We start from the raw sequence: 27,281 nt of genomic DNA on the forward strand, positions 1-27,281 counted from the left end.
TTTCAAACATTGTCTCCTTCGTATACACAATTCCGTAAAACAAATCACTTTCCAGAGGTACCGGGAGATCAACAAGAACCCTCCGTTATCATTACTTCCACCTCAGCTACGCAAATTGTTTTCATAAAGCACGAGACGGGAGAAGCTAAAGTTTCTCAGTCTCCATCGCCTACATCATCTCTCGCCTCATCTTTGAGACAATCGATATCTCCCGTAACGATGACACAACGTTGCTAATTAATACTCGTTATCAAGAGGAAGCGGCCTTCGGACGCGCGCAGGTCTCAGCTTTCCGACAGATCTTGTTTCATCTCTCTATGAATCGTAGAAGCGAAGACATCGACGATCGCGTCAACGACGAGCCGCGCGCGCGGCGCTGTTAAAACCGCCTTAATGGCACCTGTCGCTACACTACTGCGGACGCGAATCGGAGAAGGGGGGACGCGTCACTGTTACGTCACGCGCTGGGCCTGGTCCCAGCGGCGCGGCCGTGCGTCAGCTGACTGCCGGGCCTCGCGGTCATTCACCCCTCCCCCCACTCGTTCGCGCGGCGGCCGCCACGCGGCAGCAGCGACGTTCCGTTTGTCGATATCAAGCGCGCGTCTCCGCGACTTTGAAAAGGTCCGTAACACTCGTACGTCCGGCGGGAGGGTTGACGGGTAAAGGCACGAGACAAAAAGCAATCTCCTTGGCACGCGCGCGCCGTTCCTTTTATTGCGAAGGATGACTACTGCCAAACGACGCGATAGATATAACTCGACAAGTGCCCCTCGTGCTGTGCAGCTTCGCCTATCTCTTGGTGGACGGAAACTGTCCGGTTTCGCTTCTACGTCCGTTTCGCCGCGACAATAACGAGACCGAAGGATTTCGTCAAGGATCGAAGCGGCCGAATAATCGAAGTGACTTGCGGAATCGTCGTAGATGATCACCTTGAAAGCGATTCGTTCGCGGATTTTCGTTTACCCTCTATAGCTCCATTTTTTCTCATGAGTATAAAAGAATTAGAGAATGTGGAGCCAGCACAAATATTGATATTCAGATATAAATTAACAGTCAATCTACAATTTTCAAAGATTTTATTCTAAAAAAGGTTTGTAACGGTTTTTCTGGATGTATGCATATATGATTTAGGAATAATTTTAAGAACATCGGTATGTCAGATATGTGTTCACTTCAAAGTAACATGGCATTACAAAAGGCTAAGGCAAAATTTACACTTGGTAGCAATATGTCTAAAAGAAAGAAAAAATGAAAAAAAGTACAATATTCATGAGCTTATTCCAAAAGATGAGAGCATTCCCAGCATCCAATGCATATTGCTCGAATGCTAAAACGAGCGAAAAAAGTTCCGCAGCAACAGGAAACCCTCCTCTGGCACGGAATGCATAATAAAGAAAAAAAGGCACTACAGTGACGCGTTGTCCTAAACGGTTGCATCGAGGGAAGCCATTACAGCGGCGTCTTAAATGATCATTTAACGGGAAGCCTAACTATAGTGGCACGTAATAACAAAAAGGTTAACGATCATAATTACGCCGCAAGCTTTTTGATCGATCACTCTGTGTCCCAGAGGACTGAGATCGGTATCGGAACTGTTTTCAGATCTCTCGCAATTTCAGACTCCTGTTTGTTCTCAGGTGGCTAAAATTCCGGCAGCGTAAAAATAAAGTCACGTATCAGCCGAGTGATTTTACATAATAAAAAAAGAAGTACGCAGATAGAATATCTGCCGTTTGTTTTCGCAAATGTCACTAGTCCGTCGAGTCTTTATTTATAATTGCGAAGCATCCTGTGTGCAGTGTTGACGCAAACTTGCAGCATTAAAAATGGACGAAAGGACGAACCACACGAGAGAGAAAAAGAGAGAGAGAGAGAGAGAGAGAGAGAGAGAGAGAGAGAGAGGAGCGAATGCATTAACATGTATCGTGGCTTCCTTGCGTGAGACTCGGCCACGCCCGCGTCAGCATTATATTCGGAAATATATCGCGCGGAATTAAATTAAATGAATCAATAGCGACGGAGATTTCCTACGCATCGCGAGCGCGTGTAAACAATGGCGATAAATACGAGCTTGCACAGCATGAACTCGGGACGCTCCGTGCATTTCCATGCGACGTTGGAAGATTTCCATATCCCGATATCGAACGCATGGACAATGCCGCGCGGTATCATCGCGCCGAATTCGGAATCGATCTTCCTTCAGAGGAACATTTTACGACCCCATCATTACACGGCGGACCCGGCAGCTTTTTAATATTCTCAGCGCGTTACACGTCGAATAAAATCCTCGCGAAATTAACACCCTTCTACCCGCGCACGCGCCACCCGTGCCCGACGGCGGAAAAAAACAGGTCTCGCGAAAGTAAGAAGTGAAAGAGATAACGAGCTTCGGAGATAAAAAAACGAAAGAGACGAATAAAAGAGGAGAAGTACAAACGAGACGCGGAATCGCGTTATCCCGGCGCGGCGCCATTCTCGAGATCTCTCCCGGCTCGAAATTTTGCCTCTACACCGATTCTGCAAATCCCGTCGACCTTGAAGGACGGGATGAGGAATGTCGAGGTACAACAATGCGCGGGCTCTTAACCCACCCCTTGATGCTACAAATGTTTATTTACTGCTGTTTCTCCCACGTCGAGGCTTAAAGCAGGGCCAGCTGAGAGCCTCGAGAGAGAAAAAGAGAGGGAGAGAGACAGGGCGAGTGAGAAACAGGGAGGGAGGGGGGGGGAGAGAGAGAGAGAGAGAAAGAAAGTTGAATGGCTGCAGGTCTTACGCTTCAAGTATTTTATGCAAATATGTACGCGAAATTGTTTAATATTCCATTATCTCAATATTTTACTTGCATTTAATATTTACTCTTAATTTCAACAAGCAATACATTAATGCGCGGGACTTAATCAGCTGGAGATAAAGCGTGCGCGCTAATCGAAATTAAATAATTAATAATCGGGGAAATAAGGGGATTAAGAGCGCAAACTTTCTTTATTTCTCTGAGATAGAATCTGCTGAGGGGCGAAGAGGAAAAAGTAATAACGCTTCCTCCTTACAGGTACTCTCTCCTCGCTTCTTGTGAATAATTCATAGCTGCTAAACGCTATCGAAATTTTCAATGTCGATTGAAAAATTAATAACGGGAAGAAAAAGTTCGTTTTACGTGTGTGTTACTCGCTTACCAATTATATCATTTAATTATTTCACATTTGCTTATTGCGCTCGTTATTCGCTCAAGTTACGCGTCATAATTAATACGTCGTTTTCCGAAAACGAGAATAAACGTAGGCGAAATATTGAAATGACCGAATATCGCAGAAGAGAGCCCGAAAATAGCGAGATGACTCGATATTAAACCGTTCTCTGAGGATATTGAAATAATTTAATAATGAATAATTCTGGAATATTCGATGTAATGAAATATTGAATAACTCTGAGACAAATCCGCCTTGTTTGCCTCAAAATGGAGATAAAACGACCACTTGTAGCGTCGAGATAAGACGACCCAGGCCCAGCACAGTGTCGCGCTCGGAGAGCTTCACGTTCGACGAGAGCGAATCCGCAGCGTTGATCTGTAGGCTAACAAGATTCCGACGATTGCGGCTTGAGAACCTCCAATCATGATGACTTGTCTTCCCGTTGCAGAATCCGGTGGCCACATCCTTCGAGATTTTCTGGATGATATTCGAGCCGATCCTCTTCGGCATCACCGGCACGCAGATCAAGATCAATGAGCTCGATGGCAAGACTGTGTACCTCGGCCTGGGCTGCTTAATCGCCGGCATCGTCATCCGGATTGCCATCACGGTGCTGGTCGGGATCGGCTCGAACCTCAACCTCAAGGAGAAGGTGTTCATCGCGCTGTCGTGGATGGCCAAGGCGACCGTGCAGGCGGCTTTGGGGCCCAGTACCCTCGATGAGGTGGACAAGGACGATGGAAAACAGGTCGAGTACGCCGAGACGGTGTTGACATTGTGTGTACTCTCGATACTCCTGACCGCTCCTGCCGGCGCCATCATCATCTCGCTGTCAGGGCCGAAGCTCCTGACGAAGACCAACACGCCGGTGCCGCCGCCGGAGGCCTGGAAGACGCGCAGGCCGTCGATCCGCGACATCTCCATCATCAACGAGGACCCGGACCTCGAGGAGACGGCGAACGAAAGGAAACCTTGACAGTCGCACGTTGTCTGCGTACAACCGCGAAGCGGACGGTCCCCATGAGTGTCGAGAAGCGTGAGTGTCGGGAAAAGGAAAGCGGAAGGCTGAAAGTGCCTTTGTTGTAGCCGACGGCGTCGGCGTGACTGAACGTTCGCGAGCCGCGCCAGTCGCCGAGGTGTTAAATGACCGATGCAGCAACTATCGACAGTCCCTGTATATTAGCGATGGCTGTGTGGAAAACGACGTCGCGCGATTATTGACAGCCGCTCGGTCGATACGCAGGTGCCCATGCTCGAAAATGGAGTATTCGCGCGTTCCCGCGGCAGGCGCCTCCACCATGCGAGAGAAAGAGAGGCCCGAGCGGAGAGCGCGAGACTCCCTCGTCCCTGATCTGATGGCGACGACTTCTTCGGTGGATTCATCCACGACCGCATCTCTCTCTCTCTCTCTCTCTCTCTCTCTCTCTCTCTCTCTCTCTCTCTCTTCGGGCCGCTCTTCTCACGCACGCGATCCATTAGCGAGACCACGCAAGCGTACGTTTTGTCTTAACTTTCCTCTTTCGTTAGCGTATAAAACTAACCTCGTCGCGCCTCCGAGCGAGGCCAAGAAAGGCGAAGACGACATAACTTTGTTATGGGAGGGCAGAGGGGGGGATATTCAAGCGTTTAACACGTAACGTTAGCGGTCTTACCGATCAAACTCCACGTTAGCTTTCGTTGGGGCAATTTATCCTGTTTGTTCGTTTTCTTTCTTCTTTTATCCGAATACGGCGGAAGAGAACCGCGCTCGGTTCGCCAAGGTTTGCCAGCCGATATCGGCAAGAACATGGTACGTAAGCGCGATCGCACAGCATTCGCGCAAGTGAGGTCTGTTTCGGAAACTTTGGTTTTAGTTGTAAGGTTGGCAGGCCTTGAGCTAACCTAGATACGTTCCGTAATTGAACAGCTGATCACGCTTGGACGTTCATGACCGTGTACTAATTCTGTTTACAAACTTGGCTTTAGCTATTAACTTTGTAATATTAGGTAGAGAAATGGATAGATTAGTTACTTGTTATCTCGACAATCAATTAGCTGATTAATGACGGAACGTATCTAGGTTAGTTTAAGGCCCACCAATCTCGTAACTGAAACCAAAGTTTCCGAAAGCGATTTCGGAATAGGCCTGTGGTCGCGTCCGACGGACTTTCTGCGGTTTGAAGCGAGCCGTTTGCATGGACGATGAATAACCGACGCGTTTGAGGCGCAACGCCCTACCGCCGGCCATGAAATCATGCCGCGCGTGATGTCGCGGTTTTCGCTCTCTCGCCAAGCCGAGCGGGAATAGTTCTTCAAAAAGTGGCGTGAACTTCCGGCGCGGTTCCGACGCGAGCGACCTCTAGCGCGAGCCGATGCGTCGTCGCGCGAAGCCAGAATTCTACTGTTAGATTCCATTTGGATTCCATGGAATATACACTGAAAATAAAGGCAATTTTTCGCTAGCTCGCGCCAGCTCTCCAGAGTTTATTGAATTCCTCCTGCTGATTTTCTCATCCTAGCGGAGCAACCGATCGCCATTATGCGAAGCGAGCGAAGGGAGCAAAAGCCGGGGGAATATTACACTTGCAAATGAAGCGACTGTCATGATTATCCATTTACTTAATGTATTTCCTGCCGATTATGTGCTGCTCTCCTCTCGTTTGCGCACGGACGTGCGAAAAACGGTTCGAAGAACGGTTTATTCTGAAAATAACCGTTAGAAAAAGCGCGCCATATAAAAATACATTCCGCCCTACGCGGAGTCGCGGAGTCGCAGCGTCTCCTTTGACATTAATGGGCGTATCTTTTTTTCTTAACGTCGGGGTATCTTTTTTTCTTAACACAGACAAGCGCAGGGATACATTGGGAATATTGTTCGACAATGAGGCTTCCACACACTTGCGTGTCTCTGTGTTACGGCTATTTCGACGTCACGCCACCGAACGTGTCGGCGACGCGTGAAGAAATGTCGCCCGTGAGTTTCTTCAATGAGGCACATTATCCGCGACACGCGCGTTACAATACTACGCGGCACAGGAGTGGGGGCAGGAGAGGAGGGGGGGAGGGACGCGTGAAGGAAACATTGAAAAGTTACAAGCCTTCTTTGGTATTCTTGGTAACGTCGCAGCGCATCTCCGCGGCTGGAATTAATGTTCAAGAAGAAAGAAAGAACGAGAGAGAAAAGGAAGATCAACATCCGCGCCTTTCATAGAACCGTGAGCTTCACTCCTTCCGACGGACGCCTTCGGCTCTCTCGTTCGTCAAGATAGCAGTCCGCGTCGCGAGCGAAGCGCATCGCCGCACAATACGCGCTAATACAAAAGGCAACTTTGTACAATGACGCCTCTCGACGCGGTATCCCTGCCGAGCCCCTATTTATACCGCCATTCATACGTCGGCCGAGCGTCGAATCGAACGCAATTACTCTCTCATGGTGCCATCAGTTATTAACACTTGCGCCAGCAAGTGAGAGAGGATAATAAAATCGCGGCGCCGCGCGGCAGAAAAGCGGCGGGTTTTGTTTTGTTTGCGACACCCGTCGCCCATCATCGGCCTGTCGCAATGCGCGACGCCAATTGCATCCTCATTGCTCTCATTAGTGACAACAGATTGCAAAATGTCGATGGCGCGGGCGGGGCAAGCCGTCCACGTCGAAATACCTCGACCGAGCGTCCTGTGACAGGCAGAATCTGAGGGGAGAATTACGGGTTCACCGTCGCTTAAGGAAAAATCCTCCCGAGCTTTGCATTGGCTGAATGTAGAAAGTTTTCATGGGTTTCTCAAAGATGTCGCAACTGAGCCAGCTTTACGGCGGCACTTGGAAATATGTAAATGCGCGATACATCCGCCGCGCGCGCTGAACGCGAGAAACTGGGAAACAATGGCGACCACTTGGTCAAGTGGGAATAAATCGTTTTTAATAGAATCACCCGGCCCATTTTTCTATCGCGAAACCCATCGAAACTCTCGCACTCACCCGACACCCTCTAGCTCGACCGATTAGCTCGAAAAACACTGGCGTTGCGGCAATTTCTCATTCGGAGAAATACGTCCGGTCGAACAAAATAATCTTTCGGAGGAACATACCAGAATTCAATCTGAATAGTGCGGATTTCTGCTCAACCGTCGAGCTCAACCGTCGAGAGTTTCTGAATCGTTCATACTTCAGCAGAAAATTACTCAACAAAATTACAACTAAAATTACAACTAAACGCTTTTCTCCGTGTAAAAGTCGTCAGTGTGTCGTCGACGAAACGAGCAAGCGTGAGAACGCCAAACGACTCGGAGTTCCGCAACTTTGTCGTCGAACGCCCGCGAATTTCTACAGATTCTCGGCAAGATGAACAGTACACGCTCCGTCGAGACATTTTTACGTCGAGATGAGACGAAACTTGCTAACCGCGTCGAGCGAGCGCGCATAAGAAAGTTACGACGAGGAGGTCGCACCTCGCCGGGGCAGTGAGCTCGCTTGAAGACGTAAGAGCAACAAGCTGACCAATCACGGTCGTTTATCGGTGCACCACCGGAAGAACAATCTGAATCTGGTTGTCTGACGCTTTCGTCCGCAAGCAGGCTCGTGACGACTCGCCGGCGAGAAGAGTCATAAGAGTCGCGAAGAGTAACTTAAGCTAAGTAGTCTCCTGTCGCTTTACGGCGCCGAGCTGACCACGAAGGTGGACATGAGCGTGCTGTTGCTCACGCTCTTCCTCACGCGGTAAGGATCCTGCAGAGTGGTGGTGTTACAAGCTCGTTTCCTCCCGACGTCCAGGCCGAGTCGCTTGCGCAACGCCAGGTAGACGCGGCTCTTCAGAACGAAGAGGATGAAGATTAGCAGGCCCTGCAGACAGTTGAAGACGTCGGTGACGTAGAAGATGGCGTCCTGCCAGTCGACATGGTATCTCTTCAGGAAGAACGACACCACCTCGCACACCCAGGACATCCCCATAACGACGAAGAGCTTGATGTTCATGACGAATCTGCGGGAGCAAACACAGCGGACGAATGAGGGGAGCGGGAAGAGGCTGATGAGAGCGCGAGGTGCGGCGCGCCTCTTCCTGTATTTGCAAATAGAGAAGCGTGACACGAAAGAAATACTCGTTCGCACGAGACGGCTAAATGATCATCGTGAAATTCCGCGATCGTGTAAACGGCACGCATCGGCGAGCGCGCACAACGCGACTTTTATCGCCGTTCTCGTACTCGTTCAGCGTCGCTCGTGAATAGCGAGTGAGTTTTTCAGTGTTCGCGTAAATTGCGCAAACGATTTCGAGGAAGCGTGATTCTGCTCTTCTGGCGGTGATCAAACGGATATCCGGAGGGGGAGGGGAGCTCTTGAGCCAGTCATTGGCGCAGCTTGAAGAGCGCCGAACGCATTCGTCGACGATCGGCGATGCACCCGAGGCCTGTTCCGAAATCTCTTTCGGAAACTTTGGGTTTAGTTACGAGGTTGATAGGCCTTAAAACATAGACATAGTGTACCTAGATTGCATGTTCGAGGAATGGGAGTATATCTCACGTAGAAAAGGATACACTCTGTTGTATCTGTGCGTTCTCTCTCGCAGCAGCTGTTTTTCATTTTTTTCCGATAGAGTGATTAACCTAGATCACCGTGCCTTCAATTCACCCCGAGATATATAGCCGCTATGCTGTCGTACAGGTTAGCAACTGCCTCCCCTATTCCCCTTCCATCGAGAGTGCATCCTTTTCTACATGAGGTCTACCCCCATCCTTAAAATTTGGGAGAATGCGCAGTCTAGGTATACTATGTCTATGTTTTAAATTAACTTCGACACGTCTCGTGATTGATCAGCTAGTCAATTATCAAGATAATAAGTAATAAAAACCTATCCATTTCTCTATCTAATATTACAAAATTAATAGTTAAAACCGAATTTGTAAACAGAAACATGACCGTGAACGTCCAAGCGTGATCAGCTGATCAGAAGTGTCGAAGATAGTTTAAGGCCCAACAACCTTATAACTAAAACCAAAGTCTCCGAAACCGATTTCAGAACAGACTTCCGGTCAGCAGGGATCTTCTTGGTCACAATCGCATCATGGAAAGCGAAAGGCGAGTTGATGCGTTTTTACTGGCTCGAGGAAAATAAGTAATGAAAAAAGGCGTACCTGTTGCGGTCGGAATGAAACCGCTTGCTTCTGGGATCCGCAGGGTCCGAAGTGACTCTTCTTATTTCCGCCTTCACTTTGTTGCAATGCAGCGACGTGAGAACGAAGAACACCACGTTGGATATCAACTGGACCGTCATCGGGCCGATGAAGAAAATCATCTCACCGTATGAGCCCGGCTTCTCTGCGGTGTCGGTGCAATTGAACAACGCAGGAAGAAGCATTTTCACGCAGGGAGAATAGTTTGTCATCGAGATTGCGTCGTTTAATCGTCTCATCGTCGGAGAACCCCTCCCCTCGCCCCTCATCCGATCGAGTGATTAAGATAAATGTCTCAATTAGTGACGGTGTCCCAGTTTGTGACAATTATGCCCATTTTTCTTTTCGCCCCTTGACTGGCAAACTGAATTTCGCGAGAGCTTAAACTCGCGAAAAATGGATTTTCAAAAGTTGAGCAATGTGGACTGACGAGCGTGACATAAAAATTTGTCAAATTCGAGATGGTGGATCCACCGTTTAATACAACACTGCGTGAAATCATAATTTTATTTTATTCAAATAAAACCGGCTAACTGTTATGAGGAAAAATAAATAGCGGAAATACATAAAATCTTTATCTAAAATTTATAAAGTAACGAAATACTGAAATAACGCGAATAAATATAATTTATAATTATACGTTATGCAATATGTAGATAAAACGTTTTTCGCTCCTGCCAGCTATATTAGTTTGAGGACTGATTCGTCATTTGGAATTTGTATTTTTAAATTCACCGTCGAAAATAACAACGTCAAAAATTCCAAAGTACAATATTTCCAAGTTTTTGTAAAACTTTGGCATTTTTCTCAATTTTAGGTTTTAGATCGACCATTTAACATTCGGCATTTCGAATTCTAAGTTGTAAAGTTCAACGTTGGATAAAGCAACCCCAAACACCTTTGCGTCTCCTACAGTCAAGGAGTTAATAAATCGGCATAATTATCTTAATTATATGTTTACCCTTCTATTCTATACATTTTCATCTAAAACACAACATCAAGTTTCAGATCAAATTAAAGCCACGATAGATGTCAGAGCATCGTAATTACAGCATATCTGCTGATTGCAGATTGAAAGTTACTCGCCGACGTCATAGAAATTATTAATATAACGTCTGTTTGTCACACCTACGCAGGCGCGTATTGTTTACCTTCCTCGAAACTAATAAACTGCCAATGAGAGAAGCAAACAAAACAGTCACATCATGAAGTGGCGCTTCAGTTATTCTCGGAAAGACATCACAAACGAATCGAGATATTTCCATAAATTGGAAAAAAGAATACAACGCAATTAAAAGCTCGAGTGTCGAAGCTTTCCAAAAAAAATCGAGTCCGCGCGCACCCAGCGCTTTCTCGGCTTGTACGTTACAAATTTATTAATTTATTTTCACGAGGAGTCATCACTCGCTCACTAATTGGGACATTCGCCTTATTTACTGTTCGCGATCTCCGCCGATCGTTGAGACGAGACAAAACGCGTCGTGCCGAGCTCGACTCGGATAATTACTGCAACGTCGTTATTGACAAGCGATCGAATCTAGATGGCGTTAGCTTCGTCTCGAGAGTCTCGGAGGAAAGTTCGTTGCGAATTTTTCCCCCACTCGATCATTATCGAGAGCGCATTACCTCGGCGATAGAAATGATACTTATTGCGCGGCAGTTAATCTCGGTGCGCGCTTTATATGTCGCGGCGTAATGACGCTTGAATTCACCCCGAGCCCGATCGATGATCGGAGGAACTACTCGAAGAATTTTTCAATTATCGGATAATTGCGACATGACGGCAGCCGTGATCAAAGGAGACCTTGCGTCTTCGCCTCGACCGACGCGTCGATGCTAAATAAACCTGGTCAGCAAAATTTTCCAAACGCAGCTCGACCCCGTGCGGCGAAGAAAAGGAAATTACGTTTCAGTTACGGCGCTCTCGAGCAAACGAAACATCACCCGCCCGACGTCTCGCCGCGTCGCGCCGAGCCGAGAATATCGCGTCTCAAGGTGTGTCCCGCGCAGCTCCTCCCGAGAGAGGGAGAGACGTTGACAAATTTACGTTACTTCATTTATCAAATAGCGCTTATCGGGCTGGGCTGACTCACGTGTGAACCAACAGCTCGTGTAGCCGACGTTGGGTCGCACGTAGTCCGGCAAGATGTCCATGCAGTCGGAGGCGATGACCAAGATCGACACCAGCAAGGAGAAACCGAAGGCGTACAGGCAGTACAGCAGGAACCTCCGTCTGTGTTTGCGTCCTCTTGTCACCGTGTCCCCACGTAAGCCTCTGCGAAAGGGAAACAAGCCTCCATCATCGTTACCTTATTCATCAGGACAAAAGGTACAAAAGCCGGGGAGGGAGCGGCACACGTGTGACACGTGGCCGTCAGGACGAGAGGACGAGGACGTAACGAGGAAGCCTACATAGTAGACGTTTTCTTGGAAATTGGCGCCTTTGCTGTCATCAGCGCTTCCGCTCAGGGTGAAGAAAATTAACTAATGACTCGCTACAAGGTCGCGAGGGTTGACTCGCGGCGGCGGGGAGGTGCTGTACCGTTTGATAGGATCGTCTCCTTGGTTCGGGGAAGCTATCAATTAGGTAGCAGGACGTAGGGTTCCGCGAGTGACGCACCAAAGCACCGTGCAATTCGTCTTTCAGCGATGACGTCGTCGACGTCGCCGACGACGAGGCGCCGCCGAGAGCAGGCGACTCGCGGAATTCCCGATTGAGAGATCGGCGGCGGCGGGGCCGATGGCGGTACATAGCCATCGTCGCTGACATGGACATCTATTTTCTGCGCGTATTTACGGAGCTCCCAGCTAGAATAGCATCTTGAATACACAAACGCCCATGGCCGGCGAGGAACGCGCGACGAGGCGCGTCTGCTCGCCGCCTGCATCTCGCGCGCCGCGATGCATCCTCGCGCCGCGGTGCGGCCGCGCCGGGTAATCTCCGTATTCGGCGGCGTTGTCAGCCGCCCGATCGGCCCTTCGACCGCGGAGTGTGGAGTTAATCGCGGGTGGAATTCTTCGAGAGATCATCCACGCCAACGAGGGAATCCATATCTCTCGCTTCGAGTTCGAAGGTCCTCCTTCCCTCTCTCTCTCTCTCTCTCTCTCTCTCTCTCTCTCTCTCTTCCGCTCTCTATCGTTCGCTCTATCGCGCGCCGCGCTGGCGCTATATAAAACGTGTTGAGTCATTTCAGTGTTTAATGTTTGCCGTTGTATATTTCCTTTTACTGCCGCAGCACGTGAAGAGCGTACGATAAATTCACGGAGCGCCTATGAGCGACCGAAGCGACGGGAGGGTTAATGGGATGGACAATAAAGTCGGGACATCCTATGGAGGGTCAAGTGAGGTAATCGAGAGACTCTCTCGGCCTCTCCCTGCCCCCCTCTTCTTCCTCCCCCGTCGGGTAAACGACGCGACGATAGTCTTTCGATCGTGGGATGTTATTACGAAATCATCACGGGAGAAGAAGACTGACTATTCATGGGTCCGCGCGTCGTCGGAGCGAAGCGGGCTCGGAAGTTCTTAAGAGAACTCTGTTGTTGATTTTGTTATTGTCGACGTATGATCGCGTCGCGCTCAGTCAATTTGCTCGAACACGTCGGACGTTTACAGCGCCTCGCTGATTACCTCACTTGCTTCGATCGCGTCGTCGCGCGACCGACTACTGGCTCGCACTCACCCGAAGGTCCACCATATGTCGAAGCACATGACGTTGAGCCAAGAGAACGCCGACAAAAAGGCGAAGAGCATGATATAAGCTGGAAGCATAGTTCTCGTTTTCCCAAGGCGCACATGTATTTGCCGTTAGAGTAGAGTAGTCGCTCACCCACCTAGAGCCTTGCAGGGTATTATGACCTTTGTCTGTTTCCCGTTGGAAGACGTGAGCGACGTGATCCACGGGATGATGGCCAAGCAGATGAACGCCAGGAAGAGGCTGCTCGCGTGACACATAAGAGTCTTGCCGTGGAGGTTCTGCAGGCTCGGCAGGCACGAGTACACCAGAAGGGTTATCAGCAGGAAGGCGCAGCTGGTGAACTCCAGGGCGGTGTTGATTTTGTATCTGCGACAGAAATTGCTACAGTCGAGTATCTGCTGCCTGTGCGCTCCCGATGCTCGGCAGTTGGTATGCGTTCATGCACATTGATGCGTTTTTCATACGCGCAGCGCTGCGTTCCTCCCGTTCATTCACGGCCAATGATACACAAGTGTTCCCCTTTCACGTGCCTGCGAAACTCAGACGTTTACGAGTCTATTGAGCGCCAAGCGCTCTGCCTCTGCTGATCTATCTATCTATCCATCGCGCGATGCTCCGGCTGTGCCGTTTGTTTGACTTGGCCGAGTTTAAACACAAATAAAGCCGTTTGTGTTTCGCCAAATTTGATAGAATTCGCGGCGGACCGGAATTGAGATGCCGTCCGTGTAGTTATGCAACATTCCAGCGCTATACTCGGGCTACTCGGGTTTCTCCGGTGTACAGGGTGTTCAAAAAAGAGGGTTCAGGACTTTAAGGGCAGGTAGTACTCGCAAAACGGAGGCAAAAAGTCCCAATGAACATGGATCGAAAAGTTGCAGAAAAAAGTTCCTGAGTGCAAAATGAGGGAAAAAGGTCCTGATAAACATGAGTTGAAAAATGAATATGTCGGGGTTATATAGGAGGAGGAAACTTTGTAAGCGCTAGAAGCGATTGGGTTGCTTCTTTTTATTCAAATAAATAATTGTCCATAACTCTGTCCACAACATTAATTTTCCGACTTATATTATTTTTTCTAACGTGAACTCTTTTCTTAAACACCCTATATACATAGGATTTATTCCGGATTTCAAATTTCTTTTACGGATTTTATTGATTAGAAAGTGAGTAAATTTCTCAAATAAAATGATATAAATGTATTAATCGGGAAAGCATGTGACTCCATCGGGCGAGAAAAAACGCGGTGATTGAATAACGCGTGGCGAGGCTGCAATATAATGCGATAAAACTTTAATCTTACAATTTATGTCGAGCCGAAATTTGCTGCAATTCCACTGCCGAGAATAAATTGATCGAATAAACTTATCAAATAAAACGATATAAATGTATTAGTCGAAAAAGCGTCTGGCTTTGTCGACTGTTGTCGAGCGGGAAAGAATGCAGTGGTGAAATGATAATTGAATGTAACGCGTGGCGAAACTAAAAATAACATATAATTTATAGCGATGAGATTTGCTGAAATTTCGCTGCGGCAAATGAATGTGTGTTTGAGTACGAAAAGTGATTGTGCGAGTATAGATTTATCGGACGAATTTATATAATTATATATAACGAATGGATTTATTAAACGGGAGCTTATCTCTCTGGCGTCTAGTCCAGGGAGAGAGAAAGAGAGAGAGAGAGAGAGAGAGAGAGAGAGAGAGAGAGAGAGAGAGAGAGAGAGAGAGAGAGAGAGAGAGAGAGAGAGAGAGAGAGAGAGAGAGAGAGAGAGAGAGAGAGAGAGAGAACGCAGCGCTCTCTCAAGTGCTTGTTGAACGACGAGTGCCGAAGCTGAAAATAGTGTAATGAATCTCGCCGGTACCTCGTCGACACATTCTGCTGCGCCGCTGAATCGTCGAAACATATGAACAGATGGAAGCCGTTGTTGTAATGCGACTTGTTATAATAGGCGTCCATGCAAAACTTGTCCAGGTCCTGGACGGAGTAGCCTTCGACCTTCACGTGTCCTCGCGAGGTCAACGACCATGCCTCCTCCGTCGGGTTCACCGGGTACATGCGGAGGCATGGCTTCCCAATCAGGAGCCCGTAATCTGAGCAAGTAGAATGAGATGTGCGTCAGAGAGCTTCTCAGAACGGCGATTGTCGTCCGTTGTTCATGTACGTGCGTGATTGGTGTTAATCGAGCAAGGAACTTATCTGTCTTCAAGGGAGTCAAAGAAGCGCTGTGTGTCGAATTCATCGCGAGGCTCACTATCGCCGAAGCGTGCCGCGACAGCCATTTCTGATAAATCTTGTGTAATATTGTTACGTCCAGGCAAACTTTACGACTTCTTCCTCGTGGCCGCGAGTAGCTCTCGAGCGTTGCGACGAGCCGTGACGAAATCGCGAGGTTTCGCACGCAGCGAGGCCGTCGCGAGCGAAAACATCGGAAGCGCCGTGTTTACACTAATCTCCCGAGTTAATACATGCACTTGCCGACACTTGGAGTCGTGAGATAGAAAGGAGTGATAAGACAAGTGAGTCAGGCGTCGGCAATTAGCTGTCGCTCGCACGAGTCGATATCGCCGCCCACTGCTTTTCGCAACCCAATGATAAACGCGAAACAAGAAACGATAAGGTGAGCGACCAGATGAGCGAGAAAGGGACTTTCAAAATAGGCTTCAGTGGAAAACATCTCGAGTGTCATGAAAAACACCAGACACCGGCAGACAGACGGCAGACAGGCGATTGTGTGAACGCCCATCTGCATTACCGATAACGGCACGGATGGTAAATCGGGAGTAAAATAACGAACGGAGAATTAAAAAGTTAAAATGTGGCCTCTTGCGCTTCCTTTTCTTCAGATAAAAGAAATAAGATGAGCCTCCGATGGGTTTGGCGATAAAATTGTTTTCTAGTAGAAGATACAGAGGAGAAGGTGGTATTATGGCCACTCTCATTATCTCCGTTATTAGGTAGCAAATTCCGGTTGTTACTTATGGAATCATTTGTTTAGTAGTTCACCATTAACGCAGTCACGTTAATGTACACCCAAAAAAAGTATTCTAGTTGCAAAGTGATTTTTTCCCATAGTCTCGTATTCTAAGAATAATCTGTGTATAAGAGGAAATTTATATTAAAATCAATGAGATTTGCATTACACATATGACATATAATCCACCTAATTATAAGAATAATGTGTTTATAATATTTTCTTAGAGGAATCCTCTTGGGGCTATGTATAAGAATAAAATCCTCTAAAATTTAGATAATTCCGTTTGTTCTGAAATTACTTCCTTTTGGGTGTATCGATACACAATAGCACTTTTTATAACGTATTTTTACTCTCGAGCATTTCGAAATGTTTCTCACGGTGCATTTTAGCATTTAATCAGACATGTTTCCTCATTATTTTCAAATTTGAGCGTATTGTCACACGAATGTATGTGCAATCGAGTGTTTTGTTTGTTACTTGTAGCCTCGAACAAAATTGCGTTTTTAGTCACACGGTCATGCATACCCTCGTTGATGTCATCGCAAGTGCTGGTAATCGAGACCGAAATTCAATTTATCACTGTTGGAGAGGTCAAGCAATCAGCCAAGTTCAAGCAACGGGCGACTGTCGCTGTAACTCGCCCTTATGTACCGAAACTTCTGCGAGAGGTCGTACGCATTAAATCTTTTTACGTCACAAGCAAGACCTTGCTTTCTTCTTCCCTTGCTCCTTGTTTCTTTCTGCTCTGCTCTGTAGTGGCGTGTTCGTCACAACCACAACGAAGCCCATCTAATATGCTTCCCTTGTTTCAATCATTCACAGTTCTCCTCTCCTTCGAGCGCTCAAATCTAGGAGCCTTGCTGATCTACATTCTCGCACATAAACAATCGTGCGCGTACTTCATATCGCTCGTGAATAAAGCAGCGAGACACTCGGCGTCTCGTGCGAGCGAACGAGCGTTGCAACAATCGTTATCTCGAAACGCCAGCGAAATTTTGTGAATGACGTTTTGCTGTGAAAATTTCAATCCCGATATACACGCCAGACGCTTAAAGACGTTTATTCGTCAGGTTTCCCTGTAATTTTCCACGTCCAAAGTTGAAAGTCGGGCAAGTAACGTTACTTTCACTCGACGGCATTGACACGGAGAAAAATATATGATTGGTTGAACGAGACAGTTCCTCGGTGAGATATGAACGATCCAGAAATTCCGGTTGAAGTTGTCGAAGAAGTTATTCGGTCTGAAAGATCCAGATTTCTGCTGCATTTCGGGAGAATTCTGCCATTCTCAATCAGAATCTCCGCATCCTTCGGCTGATTCATCCAATTAAGCGTTTTTCTCCGCGTGCTCAAGCTTATTTTCTCTCTCATGTCCTCTTAATCTCCACTTGTCGCGCTATTGTGTTTCGAGCAAAGGGATTCCTCGAGATCGAGAAGCAAGAAGTTCCTTCATCTAAATAAAGAAGAAGCAACGGGCGACGTTTGTCAAACGAAGTAAAATCGATCCTCCAGGTCGTTGACTCGCGTTACCGACCTGCTAGTTCGACCGTCTCAGACGGGCATCTCGCGCACGGAGAAGAAAGATTGCTCGGGTTAACGCAACAACAATGCACGAGCCGGAGAGGCGTTTTGGCTAAGGAAAACAGAATTGCCGGACGCTTTCACGGCGCAAATTCGCTTGAAAGGACCAGGAATTCTCTTCCCCGGCCAGCCGAACGGCGCCTGGTTCGTCCGCGGTCACGTTAAGCGACGAGCGAGAAGTTCCGCTGCGCTGCCGGACGTAACAATATACGGTGCAACAATGTATTATTAGGAGTGTGATTTATTATTATTATTATTATTAGGAGTGTGATTTAGTTTTAAAGATTTTTTCTCAGAAACTGATTTAGTTAAATGAGATAATGAACGAAAACCTTAAACAAGATATTTTCCTTCGTTTTCTACAACTTTCTTCCATCTTCCGGCAAGAGATGGATTCCACGAGGACAAAAGAATTCTTCTTTGGAGTTGATCTAATTTTCAACAAATTTTCGTGTTTGTTCGAAATTATGAAAGTGCATGCAAGATAATGAACGAATACTTTAATCAAAATATTTTCCTTCGTTTTCTACAACTTTCTTCCATCTTTCTGGCAAGAGAGATGGATTCCACGACGATGAAAGGATTCTTCTTTGGAGCTGATCCAGTTTTCAACAAATTTTCGCACTAGTTCCAAGTTATGAAAGTGTGCATCCTCTAGAGCATGTTGCATCGACCGGAACAAGTGATAATCGAATGGAGCAATGTCTGGAGAATACGCTAGGTGCGGTAAGACTTCCCATTCCAGCTCTAATAGCGCACTGATGACGCAACATGAGGTCGAGCATTGTCGCGAAGAAGGATCACTTTGCGTCGTTTACTCGCAATTGATGGTCGTTTTTGGTTCAATGCTCGCTTCAATTTGTATAATTGTCGATAACGATCAGCGGTGACAGTTTCATTCGAACTTAACAATTCATAGTACACAATACCTTCTTGATCCCACCAAATACATTTGAATACCTTTGAATCGTGAATATTGCGCTTCAAAGTGGATGTTGTTGCTGGTTTGCCTGGATCAACCCATGATCTTTTTCGTTTCGGATTATCGAAATAGGTCCATTTTTCATCCCCAGTAACAATTCGACATTCGATAAAACTTTATTTTTTGTCTAGCGATCAACAAATACAAATATTCAACCGGTTCGCAATGGCATTTTCCGATAATTGACGTGAATCCATTTTCCTTCTTTGTGAATCTTTTCCACATCATGTAAACCATATTGTATATTTAATAACTGTTGTACGATCAACGTTTAATACTCTGGCAAGTTCTGAAGTGCGGATTGTGCTGGATTTTCGTCCAATAACGCTTGCAAATCTGCATTTTTAAGCTTTCTCCGTTGTGCCGAACGATCTTTGCCGTTAACATTGAAATCACCACTTTTGAATCGTCTAAATCAATATTCACATGTCAATTGATAGAACATCATCATCACAAGTTTCTATCAGAATTCTATGACCTTCAGCCGCTGTTCCCTTCTGATTAAAAAACAAAAGCAACGCGTGTCGAAGACGCTCTTCAGGAAGACACTCCATTTTTAAGATGGTACTAACACGATTTTTACCGTGTCTATTGTTAGTAAACGACTAAACATCATGGATTAATATTAAAGCATGAAAGAACAATTGCTGTGATTGGAATGTCTTCGATAAAACTGACATTAGTGCCAAACCCTCTTGCAAAACCCTCAATACTCATACTAAATTACACTCTTAGGCCGGTATTCATAATCAAGTCTCATATTTAAGGCTTTAAGTTCACTTAAGGTCTTAACTTAAGAATCTTAAGTTCATTTTCAGATATCCCGTGAATGAACCAATGAAATAATTTGTACAGCATCCACAGATGAACCTAAGATGATCTTGAATATGAGATCCGATTATGAATGCCCTTAATATGTCATTGTGCAACAGCAAATGCTCTAATCACAGGCCCGAGTGAGAAGATGAGTTCGCTGGGTGGGAGAAGTGATAAAGGCAGCAAGCTTAAATTTCATTAAAACAACCTTCGATCGCGCCAGAAGCGGAAGATAGCGTCGCGTTGACTGCGCTCGCGAAGGCCGGATGGAATTCCGCTGGTGCTTCCGTCCCGACGCTTTCCCTGCACTCCGGGCCATAAAAGAACTCGTCTTCAGCGCAACACTTTCTGATGCAGACGTTCCTATCGCAGTACTCCCGCTCCCTGCAGACGCGCGCTATCAGTTTGCGACTGGACGCGGAATGCGGCGCCGTATCGAGGCAGGCGTTCTCCTCCGTCATGAGATACTCCTCTGTAATGATGGAGTCGTGCTCGAGCGTTGGGATCGTCACCTGCCAAATCATTCGTCACGTCATGTTACTCGAGTCATGCCGCGTGAGAAGCGCCGAAAGAGACGAACGTCCGCTAATTTCTGACGTCACGCGAAATCATGAATAATGCACAGGTTGTTTGAAAGATTTCCACTTCGGAGAACGCTTCGGGAGAAAACGACGGGATGAGACAAAAATGAAGCGGAAGTGCCGGTAAAAGGAACGTAATGCAAATCAATGGCGGCCAACAGCGCGCGAGTCTCCGCCTGGGCGCCAAGTTGCGCTTGGAGATTCTCGGAAAATCAACAAATGTAAAGTGACGAGATCGCCTTTATCTCCAAGCGCTATCTCGAGGCAGCTCTGACTGCTAGGCACATTATTTGCCGATTTTCATGACGTCATCGTGTCATCGCCGACTTTCACGGCGCCGCGTAGTGGGAAAAATAAGACAATTTTTGGACAAAAATCCACCGACAATAGAAAACTCCATCAATTTTAATGAGAACTTTTTGACTCGACCTAATCTCAAAAAAATACACGTAAATTTTTCTGAGGTTAGGTCGAGTTTTAAAACTCATTTACAGCAAAACCTCGTTGTGGCAGGATCCTCTGCGAGTATTTTAAAGAAAGTTTCATTAAAATTGATGGAGTTTTCTGTTGTCGGTGGATTTTTGTCCAAAAATTGTCTTATCTTTCCCACTGCGCGCCGTTCCTCTGCCCCGCTCACCAAGTAAGTGCCGTTCCACGGCAAGACGTTGTGCTCGTCGATCTCGTAATCGACGATCGGGCCTTCGCACCTGGGTGGGCCGTGCGTAACTATCAGCACGTGATCCTCGCCGGCAGGCACGTTCGGCAGAAACGTCAGCAGACTCGGCGCATCGCTCGGCCGGAACACGCAAGATTTGTAGCCGTCGAACGTCGCCTCACGAGGACAACACTTCCTGACGCGCGTGACCTGCGGGAAGGACGCGTTCGTCGCCCTCACCTGGCGGTCCTCGCTATTGGACCGGCAGAAGACGGCTACCACGTGGCTCTCGCCGCTCTTTTCATTGTGGAGTATCTCGAGACAGGCCGGCACCTGCAAACGTTTCATCATATCTGTCAGCGGAAATTCAATGCTCCTATATTTAACCCCGCGGCGATTTGCGTAATCGGTCGCGTGTCGTCAGAATTTTCTTAAAATCATTCCTGCTCTACATGAGTAACTGTCTTAAGGCTCGTCTACATTAGCTGTAAGAGTAAGGCTGTAAGGTTGCAAGACACGAAATGAAATATTTTCATTCGCTGACAGCTTACGTTACAGCCTTACAGCTTTACTCTTACAGCTATTGTAGACGAGCCTTTAGACAGTTGAATATCTGTGAAATAATGGGCCACATACAATTGTAATAGGTATAGTCTAAAATATTTCTTTATATCTTTCTCGAAACAGTCCATAACGAAAAATTTCGCGCTGCCACTTCTAAGAACCTTAAAATTCTGATCGAAGATCACATGTTATAAAGCGCTGAGAATTTATGCGTGCAATACGAATAATGTCCAAATTCCGACTATACTTCTATTCGCGATAACATGAAGCGGTTTGGTTAATAAGAATTTGGACGTTATTCGTATTGCACGCATAAATTCTCAGCGCTTTATAACATGTGATCTTCGATCAGAATTTTAAGTTTCTTAGAAGTGGCAGCGGGAAATTTTTCGTTATGGATTGTTTCGAGAAAGCTATGAAGAAATGTTTTAGACTATATCTATTATAATTGAATTGTTATTCATGTAGATATACGATTTTGAAAATAGCATTCAGTAATATATCTTTTTGCGCTCTCGATGTCAAACTCGAAAGATTTAGTTATACTTCAGGGTCTATCCCTGTTACGTTTTTTGGATGAAATGAAAGAGTAATCTCTCCGGATAAAATATCAGAAAAAATTAGCCGCGGAAAACCGCGGATGTAGCTTTAGTAATTACTTTCGTTTCCCTAAACGTAAATTAGATTTCGTCCAAAGGTTATTTAGACATGAAGTTTTGTTTCTTTTTGTTTCCTCTTGTATATGAACATAATCAACACACTTCTACTAAGTTCTGACTCGTAAACAAACAAATATGAAACCCGTACCGAGAAAGAAATCTAAACTATTTTTAACCCTTTCACTGTTAGTGGGAAGTATACTTCCCACCTTTTCTTGATTCAATTTTGCGTTGTAAATCACATAATTTTGAAGAACTAATCGGGGATTTGAGTTTTCCAGATAACTGAATAGTTGTTCAACATACTCCAATAGGTTTTTATACCCAATTATTTATTTGTGATTATTTATAACAAATCAAAGTTGAAAAAAATACTTCTTTTAGGGAAAAACCGATTCCTCGGAGAGTATTGAATGTAGAGATTTGAAATTTTCACCAAATATTTTTCTAATGTTGTACAAAAACATATATTTTTTTCAGTATTTCTTTGCAGGTTAGATTTTTTCTTATAAACAAATATTTCTACAAAAACGGTCGAAATTTGATTTCTTTGCACTTTTTAGCTCTATTTTCCTAGTTTTTTCATTCTGTAACTCCATCTTATCCATACTATCAATATTATTTTACTCAAATGATTCGTAATCAGCGATTCGAAAAACCTATATATCATCAATAATAATCGGAATTTTTATCAATTTCGTACATGATGGTCGCCATATTGAATTCGCCATTTTGAATTTTGCAAATCTGACTTCAAATTCGTAATCAGCGACCCGACAAACTCATATATCATCAATAATAATTGGAATTTTCATTAATTTTGTACATCATGATCGCCATATTGAGTCTGCCATTTTGAATTTTGCAAATCTGACTTTAGATTCGTAATCAGAGACCCAAAAAACGTAGGACTACCAAATATTTTAATCATTTTCTCAAGGGGAGTTAATTCAGCAATGAAAGGGTTAAAGGAGACATTGGATATGCTTCTTCTCACTGATCCCACACCAAGAAGAGGAGATATTTCAATAGACGAAAATGATGTTGATTCTGCGGATGGAATACACTCATTAGATGAAGAAATTTAGAGTTTGTCTAGTTGAATACTTATTGATGTGCAATATTATGCTTTCTTAATTATTAAAATATTTTTACGTATATATTTGCACTTTATTTCATGAAAAACTTATACGAAATCTTTATAATGATCTTCATAATGATATATATGATTAACAGTACGTTTTAAACCGAAATTCGTCAAAAATTAATTTTGACCAACTTTTTGATACAAACATCCCACTATGCGGCGAGCCAATCATGGCATCGGCGAGAAATCCCGTCGAGAGACGGAAATCGAATGTTACATTGTCTCTCGTCGAGGTGTGCCTCGTACGCGTCTCTATGAATTTTTCATCGTGCACTTGTTATCTCGTCGTTGCTCGGCAAAAATACGATGCCCCCGAGTGCGCCGTCTAATTACGGATTAAAGGAGCGGTTCATACATTTAATAACACTCGACATTTGATATTTCGCTCTATACGGGAATGAAGTTGCGAGCGACGGAAGATCGATTTAACGAGCATGCGCGGAGGGGATTTTTCTCGGCGACACCAGCGTTTGTTTGTTGTTGCTGAGAAAGTTGTCCTTGAAGGTGTGGGGGAGACGGTTCTACGCGTGGTAGAAATGTTCACATGGTGACGCTAAACGGAGCAAACTGTTCGTTAATCGTTATGAAACGCAAGTCTGCTACGGTGTACACGGTGTTTCAAAATTGGGTGGTCTGGCTATATGTAATTATGTTCTTCTCATCAAAACAAACAAAAAACCCCTAAAGCGCTTAATTAAAAATGGATTTCGATACGTCGACGTCATTCATACAACAATATTTGTTTAAATAATTAGATCTATGCTTGAATATTATATGAGGCGTCACTCGAAGATAGATAGATGTTTGCTCGGTCCCGATCGACAACAAGCAACGATGTTATAAAAAAAACAAAAGATGGATGTCGCAATGTTCTAAGGGCGCTGTTCAGAGACAAAACGAGCGTGGTTTAGTCGTGGTCTAACAATAGAAGAGACTGACGACATCTGTATTCAGAGACACTCTTTTTTATGATTTGGTCTTGTATGAAATCCAGCTTAAAGTTAAACTACCTGCAGGGGTGGTCTAAGGTTGGTTTAACCTTTTAACCACTACAGGAGCATACATACATCCCGAGACATGTCCACTGATATTATCAAGAATTTTCCTCCGATATTCTTCTGTCTGGCTTCATTCGCGTTCGCGTCCGTACATCTTTTCTCGGTAATGTTCTTTCTTTTTAGTAGCCGAGCAGAACAGAGAATCATAATGACGTTAAAATGATGAGGAAGACTCATTTCTCATCGGGATTTGACTATTTTTTCGTCATTTTGATGCCATCATAATTTTATGTTCTACTTGGATATCGAATTTATCAAGAAACTTTTTTCCTCTGTGCTCCAATTAATCTTCCCACTTTGTTTTATTTTATTTGATGCATTCGTCGCGAATGATTTTACTGTCCCAAATTAAAAAAAAAAGAATCTCAAAATGTTGACACGAACCCCAAAAGTCGCACTTTGATGATTCCTCGGCGATTGAATCTCATTGGTTACGGAGTATCTGAAGATAAATTTATAAGACGATTAAACATAAGATCTCACATGAGTACCACCCGAAGGGTTGAATTTCCTCAGTCCAGATAGCAAATTTAAATCATTTCGGAAAAATGTCTCTGAATAACCTAATCTTACTTCACAGTTATTCTATTTTAGGAAAGACTAGTCTATCGAAGGACTAATTAATCTAGGACGAAAGTAAAATTACGCGCTATCTCTAAAACACCCCAAGAGTGTTTGAACGCGCGAAAAGTCCACGATGCGAAAAAGAAAGAAGAAGAGTCGCATTACGCTCCACGCACGGTGGACATTTTTCTTTTCCTCCTTCAGTTTTTCACATTCATTTATGCAAATATATCATCGCACGCGTCTCGTTAGCGCTCCGAAATTCATCCCTCCCATTCCGACTCGACGTTAACCTAACCACTTAACCTAAGCGTTTCCGCCGATTCTCGATGAGAACGATACAACTACAGCCGGCCCGCTCTTTCTGAAACACCCTGTACATTTCAATTACACGAGGGAGAGAACGAGAGAGAGAGAGAGAGAGAGAGAGAGAGAGAGAGACAGAGAGAGAGAGAAAGAGAGAGAGAGAGAGAGAGGGAGAGAGAGACAGTATGTTAACACATCGCTCAATAACAATTTCCCCAACGTGTCGCGCGCGTGACCATTTACCTCCAGGTAGTCGCCGGAAGCGAAAACCTCAAGCTTCTTCGTCACGATGTCCTCCGGTTTGTCGCACAACGGATATCCTTGGAGCTCCGTGGAGGCGTTAGCATGAAGAACCTGCAGCTCCGTAGCGTTGCTCGTCATCTTGGTGCAGTTCAATTTGGAGCCGGAATAAAGCTGCCCCGGCGGGCAGCATTTCAGCAGGTACGACTCCGAGGATACCGGCTTCGCCGAGAGTAACGCGCAGACGAGGGAAACGAGCCTCGCGGTGAGCATAATGACGCGGAGGCTGCAATTAGCCGTTTGTCCTACACGTGAGAGCGATCGCTCCCGATTATTATCCCCGCCGCTAATAAGATCGCTCGGCATCGCGTTCCGATTGTCGCTCTCCGTTGTCGCTTCCGTTTGCTCGCGGATGCTCTCTGCCGACGTGACTCTCCTTCTCCTCCTCTTCCTCCTCCTCTCTCTCTTGCTATCGTTGCGTTATTATCTGCAATCGCGTACCGTAACACGCACAGTTCTTCTGCTCCGCAAGGACACATACACGCTTCGCACTGGTCGCCGATCGCGTTCTTCGTCTCTTCCTGCTGCCTCGAAAACTGAACGAAAGCCGCCGGTTACGTTGTCGGGCAGCTCGACGGAGACGACGCGACTCGTCGTTGCGACGTCCAGCGAACCACGGTTTGTTAGCGACGAGCCCGCCGACGCCGACTTTTTCCCCGCTGTCCGCGGATTTTCCCGCGAATTCGCAGTTTCGAATTACGCCTGAGTCATCGGACTCGGATCCTGCCGGGCGCTTGCCGATTACGCCGAAAGTGAAAATAGTTCCGATCCGGGTGACGTTGAATTATTACTCGCGCGCTCGGCAGTTTAATCGTCGGCCGCCGGAACTGATATCGCTACGATTTTAGCTTCCGCGGCTTCGCTTCGCTTCTCTTCGCTTGGCTTGGCGGCCGGCCAAGTGTTTCTCAGTCGTCTTGTATCTTTCAAACCAAATTGTCAAGTACTTAAGCAGCCCCCCCGGCCGAGTCCCTCAGATATCCGCGCAAATCCACTCGTCCTCCCCGGCGTTTGCTTAATGTATCGCGGCTTTACGTCCCGAGGAGTGCAAGCGGCTGCTTAATTAACGCTTCATCGAGAGTCGCTCAGCCGGCACTCGTCCTGCTGTCCTCGCGCTCTTCCTCTTCCTCTTCTTGCCGTCTCTTCGTCTCCACAAGAGCCGAACTTCAGCAGCGAGGCGGCCGCGTGCTTCTCCATCGACGTCTGATCGCCGAATCAATCGGCCGCTCTCGCTTTCTTTCCCCTCAAGGCTTCACGGCTCTGATCGATCTTGCAGCGCCGCTCTCTCGCAATTAACGCGATTGTCCTGGGTATTTTGCACGTCCCGCTGGCGGCACGCACCACGTGTCCAAGCGGCGCGGCGCGGTGCGCGCGAGCGCTTGAGAAACTGCGCGCTCTTCCGGGCCGCGTCCAGCGGCTTCCGCGAGAAGAAGTCGCGGCGAACTTCGGGCGAACTTTGCTCTTCGCTCACACGGCGCACCGGACACGCCGTGGATACCTCGCACGAGGAGATACCATCTGCCGCGAGCGCCCGGATTCATCTGCCGCTTCTCTTTCCACGTCGCTTCCATGTTTCCCCTCTCTCCTCGCTCTGTCAAGTCACTCACTCGCTCATTCACTCGTACGTACATACGTGCACACTCGCCACCGCCACCTCCACTGCCGTCTCTGGTTTTCCTCTTACAGTACCGCGCTTCTTTGTTTTATTTTTTCTCCAATTCTTCGGCCGACCCTCCTCCTCGAAAGGATCCTTAATCCCAACCTGGGGCCCGCAATTCTCCGAGATTTTTTTACCCTTTTGCTGAATCCATGAGAGAGACGCCTCTGTTCGCGAGCTCTGAAGCTCTATGTTATCGGCTTTATCGTTAACCAGTTCACTGGTAATGATTCATGTATGAGCAAAGAAGAGAAAAACGCCACTGCTAATGACTCATATATGAGCATCATGAACTCATATATGAACATCTTTGCAAGTTTTCCACTTTGCAAGTTTGCATCAAACTTGATGCAACCATGTTTTCTTGGGTCGCTGACTATGAATCCGGAATCAAATTTGAGAGATGCATAGTGAGC

The 27,281-nt window shown here is 46.3% G+C and overlaps 2 protein-coding genes across 4 annotated transcripts in view; one reads left to right on the plus strand and one right to left on the minus strand.

Moving 5' to 3' along the window:
- The window catches only part of LOC105182503 (neuroligin-1), a 130,762-nt gene extending 125,133 nt beyond the window's left edge, over positions 1-5,629 (plus strand). For all 3 annotated transcript variants that reach the window (XM_025297650.1, XM_025297651.1, XM_025297649.1), the window contains one exon: positions 3,637-5,629. In XM_025297650.1, the coding sequence (XP_025153435.1) occupies positions 3,637-4,164 (528 nt within the window). In that variant the 3' untranslated portion in view covers positions 4,165-5,629. The remainder of the gene's footprint in view (positions 1-3,636) is intronic.
- Positions 5,630-5,807: 178 nt separating this feature from the next.
- Positions 5,808-26,735, minus strand: LOC105183836 (probable G-protein coupled receptor Mth-like 3). Its single transcript, XM_011142221.3, has 9 exons — positions 25,155-26,735; positions 20,596-20,946; positions 19,586-19,889; positions 14,886-15,114; positions 13,164-13,393; positions 13,013-13,091; positions 11,426-11,607; positions 9,294-9,477; positions 5,808-8,143 (listed from the first exon to the last, which is right to left on the minus strand). Exons 1-9 carry the CDS (start codon positions 25,515-25,517, stop codon positions 7,816-7,818), a joined length of 2,250 nt encoding a protein of 749 aa, XP_011140523.1. The 5' UTR covers positions 25,518-26,735; the 3' UTR covers positions 5,808-7,815.
- Between the last annotated feature and the right edge of the window lie 546 nt (positions 26,736-27,281).

This window comes from Harpegnathos saltator, unplaced genomic scaffold (genome assembly GCF_003227715.2).
Source record: "Harpegnathos saltator strain DR-91 unplaced genomic scaffold, Hsal_v8.6 scaffold182, whole genome shotgun sequence".
Taxonomy (NCBI): Eukaryota; Metazoa; Arthropoda; class Insecta; order Hymenoptera; family Formicidae; genus Harpegnathos; species Harpegnathos saltator.